A 10727-nucleotide genomic window follows, 5' to 3' on the forward strand; every position below is an offset into this window, starting at 1 on the left:
GCCCGCCATCACGGCCAGCTAATTTTTTTGTATTTTTAGTAGAGATGGCGTTTCACTATGTTGGCCAGGCTGGTCTCAAATTCCTGACCTTGTAATCCGCCCACCTCAGCCTCCCAGAGTGCTGGGATTACAGGCATGAACTACTGCACCTGGCCAACCTCCTTAGGTTTCTAGTGCAGTCTCAACTCAGAAAACATGGATTGACTTTCCCCTCACTATGGAAATTTTCTCAGGGCAATAGGCTGGGCAATTCTAGTGTTCACCTTATTTGTTATTTGTATCTCAGAGATTACTGTCCATTGTTGCATGATGACAAAAGTCTTGAAAAGTGTTATTTCATATATTATGTCCAGTTTTCTTGTTGTTCTTATTTCTGATGGGAGGATAAATCCAGTGTCAGTTCTATACCTTGGCTGGAAGCAGAATCCCATCTTACTTTCTTTTGGTGCTCATATTTTTCCATCTTTGGCTAGCGGGGAACTATTTTAATTGGTTTGTGTCCTTTTGACATTACCCCGCAATAGTTGATATTTTCCTTGCTTTCCGGCATGTTAGGATGTCCCAGACCTATATAGTTAGCTGTTTCTGCAAGAAGGTGGTTCTTTTGGTGTGAAATTTCTTTTCTTTTTTTTTTTTTTTTGAGACGGAATCTTGCTCTGTCGCCAGGTTGGAGTGTAGTGGCGTGATATTGGCTCACTGCAACCTCTTGTCTCCTGGGTTCAAGTGATTCTCATGCCTCAGCCTCCCAAGCAGCTGAGACTACAGGTGTGCGCCACCATGCTCGGCTAATATTTGTGTTTTTAGTAGAGACAGGGTTTCACCATGTTGGCCAGGCTGGTCTCGAACTCCTAACCTCAGGTGATCCATCTGCCTTGGACTCTTGAAGTGCTGGGATTACAGGTGTGAGCCACTGTGCCTGGCCAAATTTTTTAGAAAGAATATATTGATATAGTTTAGCCAACTACTCACTGAGTATCTTAAAATAAAAATTGCCTTTTTTTTTATTATTTTTTGAAAAGACAAGGTCTTCCTCTGTTGCCCAGGTTGGATTGCAGTGATGCAATAATGGCTCATTGCAAACTTGAACTCCTGGGCTCAGATAATCCTCCTGCTTTAGCCTCCCAGAGTGCTGGGATTGCGGGTATGAACCACTGCACCTGGCTAAGCATGTATTTTTAAAACTAGTCTTTGGGCTAGGTGCAGTAGATCATACCTGTAATCCCAGCACTTTGGGAGGCCCAGGCAGGTGGATCACAAGGTCAGGAGTTTGATACCAGGCTGGCCAACATGGTGAAATGCTGTCTCTACTAAAAATAGAAAAATTAGCCAGGCGTGGTGGTGCACACCTGTAATCCCAGCTAATTGGGAGACTGAGGCAGGAGAATTGCTTGAACTTGAGAGGTGGAGGTTATAGTGAGCTGAGATTGTGCTACTGTACTCCAGCCCGGGCAACAGTGTGAGACTCCGTCTCAGAAAAATTAAATAAATAAAACCAGTCCTTGGACTGGTATTCATACATGATCAAGCAGTCCTTGGTCTATATCAAAATAAGAAAAATAAGGACAGAGGCTGGGCACGGTGGCTCATGCCTGTAATCCCAGCACTTTTGGAGGCCGAGGCGGGCGGATCATGAAGTCAGGATATTGAGACCATCCTGGCCAACATGGTGAAATCCCGTCTCTACTAAAAATACAGAAATTAGCTGGGCATGGTGGCACGTGCTTGTAATCCCAGCTACTTGGGAGGCTGAGGTAGGAGAATCACTTGAACTCAGAAGGCAGACATTGCAGTGAGCTGAGATCGTGCCACTGCACTCTAGCCTGGTGACAGAGCGAGACTCCGTCTCAAAAGAAACAACAACCAAAAAAAGGACAAAATGGTGAGTGTTTTTTATAAATTGATATCTATTCAACATATATATATATGTGTGTGTGTGTATATATATATATATTTTTTTTGAGACAGAGTCTTGCTCTGTCGCCCAGGCTGCAGTGCAGTGGCACTATCTCGGCTTACTGCAAGCTCCGCCTCCCAGGTTCACGCCATTCTCCTGCCTCAGCCTCCCCAGTAGCTGGGACTCCAGGCGCGTGCCATCACCTCTGGCTAATTTTTTGTATTTTTAGTAGAGACGGGGTTTCACCGTGTTAGCCAGGATGGTCTCGATCTCCTGACCTTGTGATCTGCCTGCCTCGGCCTCCGAAAGTGCTGGGATTACAGGCGTGAGCCACCACGCCTGGCCTGTGACAGCTTTTTTAACCTCGAGATTTTCAGTAAACTTATTGAACACCTCTAATATACAAGGGCTATGATAAGATCTATGGAGACAGAGGGTACAAAAAAAGAATAAGACACAGATATGGAACTGTGAACATGAGATGGTATGTGAGGAGCATCCTGTTCTGAGGCCATACAGTAATTAGGATTTGTAAGGACTAAATCCAGGTACCTAGAGGGGAAGAGAGGATGTATTCTGTGGAAAAATGCCACAGAGCTTCTGGAGAATAGAGGTGAACTATTTATTTTTTAACTTTTTATCTATCTTCCAAAGCATCTCTAGAAATACATATTATTGGCTTGCAATTTACTGCAGGTCTAAATTAAAGTTGAACAACAAAGTTTTGTAATGTGCTCAGTGTATACTGTTATTTTCCCTCCATCCTCTTCTGACTTTAAGCAGGTGTAGAAAAAAATGAACGGGATTGTGAACAGTATTTGTTGTAAGAATGTGTATTTCTGGCCGGGTACAGTGGCCCACGCTTGTAATCCTAGCACTTTAGGAGGCTGAGGCAGGCGGATTGCTTGAGCTCAGGAGTTTGAGACCAGCCTGGACAACATGGCAAAACCCCATCTCTACTAAAAATACAAACGATTAGCCAGGCATTGTGGTGTGCTCCTGTAGTCCCAGCTGCTTGGGGGTTGGGCGGGAGGATTGCTTGAGCCTGAGAGGTGGAGACTGCAGTGAGCTGAGATCATACCACTTCACTCCAGCCTGGTTGACAAAGTGAGACCCTGTCTCAAAACAAAAAAACAAAACAAAACAAAACAAAGAATGTGTATTTCTTGAGGAGTAGTGTCTTTTCTAAATGACTGGCTTAACCTTCTGTACTGGTAGAATAAATAAATACAGTAATATTTGAATGTACAAAGTATTTGTAAGAATGAAAGAAAATTTCTGTCTTGAATTTTTAACTGTTAAGAGTAGAAATACAGAATGTGGCTAACTATCTGGCTACCTGTATGATTTTTAGAATATTTATCTTTAAATGCAATTTGTTTTGGGCAGAAAAAATAAGCTCCCCTAAGAAAGTTGTTACATCACCAAGAAAAGTTCCTCCACCATCACCAAAAAGTAGTGGGCCAAAGCGAGCACTTCCTCCCAAAACCTTGGCAAATTATTTTAAAGTATCTCCCAAACCTAAAAATAATGAAGAACTAGGAATGCTTCTGGAAAATAATAAAGGTAAGACATTAAATTGACAAATTAAATTATATATTTTTTAATAATAATGACCCTTATACATAAAAATATGAACACATTTTACGAGTTCCTGTTGCTATTTATTAAATCTCAGCTACACTGAAGATTCTACATATAGAAGTGTTAATATTTTGTTTTAGTTTATTTTGGAGACAGAGTCTTGCTCTATTGCCAGGCCAGGCTGGAGTGCAGTGGCACAATTTTGGCTCACTGCAACCTCCTCCTCCTGGGTTCAAGCAATTCTTCTGCTGCAGCCTCCTGAGTAGCTGGGATTACTGGCACACACCACCACACCCAGCTAATTTTTGTATTTTTAATAAAGATGGGGTTTTGCCATATTGGCCAGACTGGTTTTGAACTCCTGACCTCAAGTGATCCACCCACCGTAGCATCCCAAAGTACTGGGATTACAGACATGAGCCACCATGCCCAGCTTGTTTCAGTTTTTGTTTGTTTGTTTGAGATGGAGTCTCACTCTTTCATCCAGGCTGGAGTGCAGTGGCGTGATCTTGGGTCACTGCAACCTCTGTCTCCTGGGTTCAAGTGATTCTCCTGCCTCAGCCTCCTGTGTAGCTGAGATTACAGGTGTGTGCCACCAATACCGACTAATTTTTTTATTTTTAATAGAGTAGGGATTTCACCATGTTGGTCTCGAACCCCTGACCTCAGGTGATCCACCTGCCTCCCAAAGTGCTGGGATTACAGGCATGAGCCACCACGCCCGTCCTATTTCAGTTTTGATAATGGATTTCAGTTTGAGCTTATTCTGTGGATATATCCAGTGTCTTAGCAAAAGTTGATTTTACCTAAAATATCAATATTGTATTTATGCAGGAATAAAAAATTCTTTTGAACAGAAACAAATTACTCAGACTAAATCTACAAATGCAACTAATTCAAATGTCAAAGACGTTGGAACTGAAGAACCCAGCAGAAAAAATGCAACATCTCTTATTCTTTTTGAGGAGGTAGGCTTATAGAAGTATACATTTGTGAGAGCTCGTGATTAAGACTTACTTTAAAGAATACAATATGTTTTCTTATAAAGAATTGCCAAATAGCTAAAGAGGTCGGGAATACATGTATCTGAAATTAAAGCAAATGAAACTGTCCACTCTAGAATAATTTTTCAGGAAGATGATTAATTCACGGCTGCTAATTATTGTTAAATGATTGTATAAATTCTGATTCATATCTATCTAGTTAATAGGTGGCTGCATTTGTTTTTAACATTTGATAGTTGATAATTTTAAAATTCATTATAGTGTATGACATAAACTTTCAACATGGGCTGAATTCACACTTCATAAATTCATAAATTTTGTCTCTAACAGACATATAGAATATTTACTATGTGTACATAACTGATATTAGTGTATTGTTATTACATTAATATTCTAATAAACTGTTGGTAGGTTGATGTAATTTTTGATGAAGATGCTGGGTTTTTGAATGCAATCAAAACATTCATGGCAACAACTAAACGACCTGTAATCCTTACTACAAGTGGTAGGTAACAATGATTTTACTTCAGTTAAACAGTTACTCAAATCTGTAGTTCATCTGCAGAGTGGAGTAATTATAATTAACTCACAAATAGCAATTACTTTTAAAAATGGATACTACTTTGGATTACTATATTGGGTGTTAGATATTTAGAAAGTGGAGAACAATCTCTAGAATGCAAATAAGAGATCTAGTAAAGGTATTTTAGTAGGGAAAGTACTAGATTCTTCTCCTGGCGTCCTTATCATACCTATGATTAGATCACTAAATCTTATTTAGTGGTCAAGATTTTTTATGGAACCCAACCTTTCCGTTGTTCCTTAATACTGAACTTAGCCACTCTTTTGCCCCTGATAACACTTTCTTATGGATTATTGTATATTTAGCTATCATCAGCCTAACAGAATTGATCCATCTTCTAAAGAATTATCACAGAATGTTTCATTTAAAAAACTAATTCAATTTCTTTTTAAAAAAATTGGAAATACTATAATAATATTCTAATATTTTTCCAGTTATAAATATTCCTGAGACTAGACTCTACTTACAAATTAATGCCCATTTGGTAGTGATTGTACTCTAAAAATATTGAGAAAAATCTTATTAATCACAAGTTAGGTGGGTTTTTTGTTTGTTTGTTTGTTTGTTTGTTTGAGACAGAGTCTCGCTCTATTGCCCAGGCTGGAGTGCAATGGTGCCATCTCGGCTCACTACAACCTCCAACCTCTGCCTCCTGAGTTCAGGCGATTCTCCTGTCTCAGCCTCCTGAGTAGATGGGACTACAGGCACACACCACCATGCCCAGCTAATTTTTGTATTTTTAGTAGAGACAGGGTTTCACCATATTGGTCAGGCTGGTTTCGAACTGCTGACCTCAAGTGATCCACCTGCCTTGGCCTCCCAAAGTGCTGGGATTACAGGCATGAGGCACCATGCCCAGCTGGTAGTTTTATTAGAAGATCATAGTTGGCCAGGTGTGGTGGCTTATGCCTTTAATCCCACCACTTTGGGAGGCTAAGGTGGGCACTTGAACCTAGGAGTTTTGAGATCAGCCTGGGCACCATAGTGAGACCCCCATCACTACAAAAAAACTTAAAAATTATCTGGGCGTGGCAGCTTGAGCTTATAATCCTAGCTGCTTGGGAAGCTGAGGCAGAGGATCACTTGAGCCCAGGAGTTTGAGGCTGCAGTGAGCTATGACTGTACCACAGCACTAGGTGGTGGTGGGGAGGGGGGTGCTGAATATTTTCATAGAAAAGTATAACTGGAAAAAGTTACTTAGTGGTCTTAATGTTTAAGAATGTTTTTGTGTGTGTGTGTGTGTGTAGATCCAACATTTAGTTTAATGTTTGATGGCTGCTTTGAAGAAATCAAGTTCAGTACTCCTTCCCTGGTAAGTTTTAAATTTTGATAACCATAAATTACATATCACAATCATGTAAAAGTAATTTATTATTAAATACAGCTATAATTTAGCCAGGTGTGGTATCATGCCTATACTCCCAGCTACTTGGGAGGCTGAGGCAGGAAGATCACTTGAGCCCAGGAGGTGGAGGTTACAGTGAGCTGGAATTGTGCCACTGTACTCTAGCCTGGTCAATCAATCAATCAATAAGGCTAGGTACAGTTGCTCATGCCTGTAATCCCAGCACTTTGGGAGGCTGAGGAGGGCGGATTGCTTGAGCTCAGGAGTTCGAGACCAGCTTGGGCAACATGGCAAAACCCTGTCTCTACATAAAAATACAAAAAATTAGCCAGGCATGGTGGCACATGCCTGTAGTCCTACCTACTCAGGAGGCTGAGGTGGGACAATTGCTTGAGCCCAGGAGGTCAAGGCTGTGGCTGCAGTGAGCTGTGATTGTACTGCTGCATTCCAGCCTGGGTGACAGAGCAAGACTCTGTCTCAAAAAAAATAAATACCTGGCTGGGTGTGGTGGCTCACGCCTGTAATCCCAGCACTTTGGGAGGCCGAGGAGGGTGGATCACCTGAGGTCGGGAGTTCGAGACCAGTCTGACCAACATGGTGAAACCCCGTCTCTATTAAAAATACAAAATTAGCCGGACGTGGTGGCGCATGCCTGTAATCCCAGCTACCCAGGAGGCTGTGGCAGGAGAATCGCTGGAATTCAGGAGGTTGCGGTGAGCCAAGATCGTGCTATTGCACTCCAGCCTGGACAACAAGAGTGAAACTACGTCTCAAAAAAAAAAAAAAAGAAAGAAAAAGAAAAAAAAGCTATGATTTAAATGTGGTTTCCTTTTTTTTTTTTTTTTCTTTGAGACGGAGTCTTGCTCTGTCGTCCAGGCTGGAGTGCAGTGGCCGGATCTCAGCTCACTGCAAGCTCCACCTCCCGGGTTCACGCCATTCTCCTGCCTCAGCCTCCCGTAAATGTGGTTTCTAAGGAATATGTTAAAATTTTTAAGTTTTAGGACTTCTGATATTTCTCTTTTTTTTTTTTTTTGCTTTAAAAATGTTTTTTCTTAAATTAAAAAAAATTTTTATGAGGCTCCAATGTTCACTAGGTTTTTTGCCTAGTAACAGTGCTTTTCTGAGGTAAAATTTAAATGGAGTTAAAATTCCCTTGCATGAATAACCTAATGAATGTATTTTGTACATGTAACATATGTAAAAATCAGTGTCATCATTATGCAGATCAGAATATAGAGCATTTCCATTACCTCCTGAAGTTCTCATGGACCCTTTCTAGTAAGAATCCCCTTTTCCACCAGAAGTCACCACCTTTTTTTTTTTTCTTTCTTACAATGATGAACAAGGCACTTTTTAAAATAACCTTTAAAAAGAAAGTTTTTGTGTGTGTCTTTTTTTTCTTACTTTTTCCTTTTTCTTTTTTGTTTTTCATTCTTCTAAAAAAAAAAGTTTTAAAAATTAACATTAAGTTGCTGGGCATGGTGGCTCATACTTGTAATCCCAGCACTTTGGGAGGTTGAGGTTAGAGGATTGCTTGAGGCCAGCAGTTCCAGGCTGCAGTGAGCTATGATTGTAATCAGGTCAATTTTATTGTATGGGTTCTTTATTTTTTTAGGTGAGGTCTCACTCTTCACCCAAGCTGGAGTGTAGTGGCACAATTGCCCTGTTGCCCAGGCTGGAGTGTAGTGGCACAATCTTGGCTCACTGCAACCTCCAACTCCTGGGTTCAAGCAATTCTCCCACCTCAGCCTCCCTAGTAACTGGGAATGGAGATGCATACCTCCGCACCTGGCTAATTTTTTTTGTATTTTTAGTAGAGATGGGATTTCACCATGTTGGCCAGACTGGCTTTGAACTCCTGACCTGAAATAATCCACCCACCTTGGCCTCCTAAAGTGTTAGGATTACAGGTGTGAGCCACCACTCCTGACCCTGTTCTTTCTTTTAAATTGTGTTTCTTAGCTGGAGGCAGTGGCTCACGCCTGTAATCCCAGCACTTTGGGAGGCAGAGTCCAGGAGATTGAGACCGACTTGGGAAACGTGGTGAAACCCTGTCTCTACAAAAAATTTAAAAAATTAGCTGGACGTGGTAGTGCACACCTGTAGTCCCAGCTACTTGGGAGATTGAGGTGGGAGGATCACTTCAGCATGGGAGGCAGAGGTTGCAGTGAGCCAAGATCATGCCACCACACTCCAGCCTGGGTGACAGCACAAGACCCTGTCTCAAAAAAAAAAAAAAAAAAAGTTTCTCTTAACACATAATTGAATATTTTTTAAAAATTTGTCTAAACAGGCTGGGCGCTATGCTCATGCCTATAATGCTAGGACTTTAGGAGGCCAAAGTGGGTGGATCCCTTGAGCCTAGGAGTTCAAGACCAGCCTGGGCAACCTTGGCAAAATCCTGTCTCTACAAAAAGCACAAAAATTAGCTGGATGTAAAAAGAAAAAAGAAAAGAAAGAAAATTAACTGGGTGTAGTGGCATGTGCCTGTAGTCCCAGCTACTTGGGAGGCTGAGGCAGGAGGATTGCCTGAACTTGTGAGGTAGAGGTTACAGGAAGCCAAGATCGCACCAGAGCACTCCAGCTTTCCAGAGCGAGACTCTGGGGAAAAAAAAAGAAAAAAAAAAAAATTTGTCTAGACTCTGCAGTCTTTTGGATTAACCAAGTGTATTATTTCATTTTACCTTCACTGTTGACTTTCAGCTATATGCTCATATGGCCTCCACTAGCCAGATTAGGCTATTGAGCTTTTAAAATGTGGTTAGTCTACAGTTAATAAAAGATCATATTTTGTGTGATAATAATTGTATGAAATGTTCAGAATAGGCAAATTTATAGAGACAGAAAGTGGATTCATAGCTGCCTAAGGCTAGAGGAGCTAGGTAGAAATAGGGAGTGACTGCTGATTAGTCTGGGGTTTCTTTTGGGGATGATGAAAATGCTCTGTAATTAGATAGTGGTAATGGGTGCAAAACTCTATAGATATACTAAAACCATTGAATTTTACATGTTAAGTGGGTGAATTGTGTAGTATATGAATTATATCTAAATATGGCTTATTATGTATTTTTAAAATGTGGCTAGTCTGAATTAGTTTGTGCTAAAAGTGTAATATAAACACTTTTTTTTTTTTTTTTTTTTTTTTTTGGAGACAGGGTCTCACTCTATTTCCTAGGCTGGAGTGTAGTGGCTCAATCTCAGCTCACTGCAACCTCTACCTCCTGGGCTCAAGCAATACTCCCACCTCAGCCTCCCGAGTAGCTGGGACCATAGGCGTGTGCCACCACACTCAGCTAATTAAAAATATTTTTTTGTAGAGATGAGGTCTCATTATATTGCCCAGACTGATCCTGAATTCCTGAGCTCAAGTAATACTCCTGCCTCAGCCTCCCAAAGTGCTGGTATTATATGCGTGAGCCACAGTGCCTGGCTAACACCAGATTTTGAGGACTAAGTGCAAAAAATAGGAATGTAACACATCTCACTAATTTTTGTATTGATTACTTTTTGCAATAATATTTGGATATATTGTAAGAGAATGTAGTAAAATTAATTATTATTATAATTTTTTGAGACGGAGTCTCACTATGTCGCCCAGGCTAGAGTGCACTGGCGCAATCACTGGCTTACTACAAGCTCCACCTCCCGGGTTCCCGTGATTCTCCTGTCTTAGCCTCCCAAGTAGCTGGGGCTACAGGCGCCCTCTACCATGCCTGGCTAATTTTTTTTGTATTTTTTAGTAGAGATGGGGTTTCACCATGTTAGCCAGAATGGTTTCGATCTCCTGACCTCGTGATCCACCAGCTGTGGCCTCCCAAAGTGCTGGAATTAGAGGCGTGAGCCACCGCACCTGGCCCTAAAATTAATTTTACTTGTTTCTTTAATTTTTTAATGTGGCTCCTGGAAATTTTAAATTATATAGCTTGGTGTTTAAAATTTTTGTATTAAAAAATTTGCTTTTGATAAAGAACACGTAACAGTGTACAGTTGAGTAGTGTTAAGTATATTCACACTGTTCTTGCAAAACTGAAATTCTATGCTCGTTAAATCAAACTCCGTTTCCTCCTGTCCAGTAGTTGCTGGCAACTACCATTTTACTTTGTTTATATGAATTTGACTACTCTAGATATAAATGGAATCATACTGATTTGGCTTTTTGGGACTGATTTTTTTTTTTTTTTTTGAGATGGAGTTTTGCTGTGTTGCCAGGCTGGAGTGCAGTGGCGTGATCTCTGTCACTGCAACCTCTGCCTCTTGGTTTCAAGCGATTCTCCTGCCTCAGCCTCCCAAAGTACTGGGATTACAGGCCTGAGCCAT

At 40.9% G+C, this 10727-nt stretch overlaps 1 protein-coding gene across 1 annotated transcript in view; it reads left to right on the forward strand.

The window, feature by feature from the left end:
• The window catches only part of ATAD5 (ATPase family, AAA domain containing 5), a 65484-nt gene that overhangs the window by 44796 nt on the left and 9961 nt on the right, over window positions 1-10727 (forward strand). The window contains exons 15-18 of the mRNA XM_011992838.1: window positions 3284-3460; window positions 4313-4446; window positions 4894-4987; window positions 6313-6377. Of these exons, the coding sequence (XP_011848228.1) occupies window positions 3284-3460; window positions 4313-4446; window positions 4894-4987; window positions 6313-6377 (470 nt within the window). The remainder of the gene's footprint in view (window positions 1-3283; window positions 3461-4312; window positions 4447-4893; window positions 4988-6312; window positions 6378-10727) is intronic.

The sequence above is a fragment of the Mandrillus leucophaeus genome, unplaced genomic scaffold (genome assembly GCF_000951045.1).
Source record: "Mandrillus leucophaeus isolate KB7577 unplaced genomic scaffold, Mleu.le_1.0 Scaffold419, whole genome shotgun sequence".
NCBI lineage: Eukaryota > Metazoa > Chordata > Mammalia > Primates > Cercopithecidae > Mandrillus > Mandrillus leucophaeus.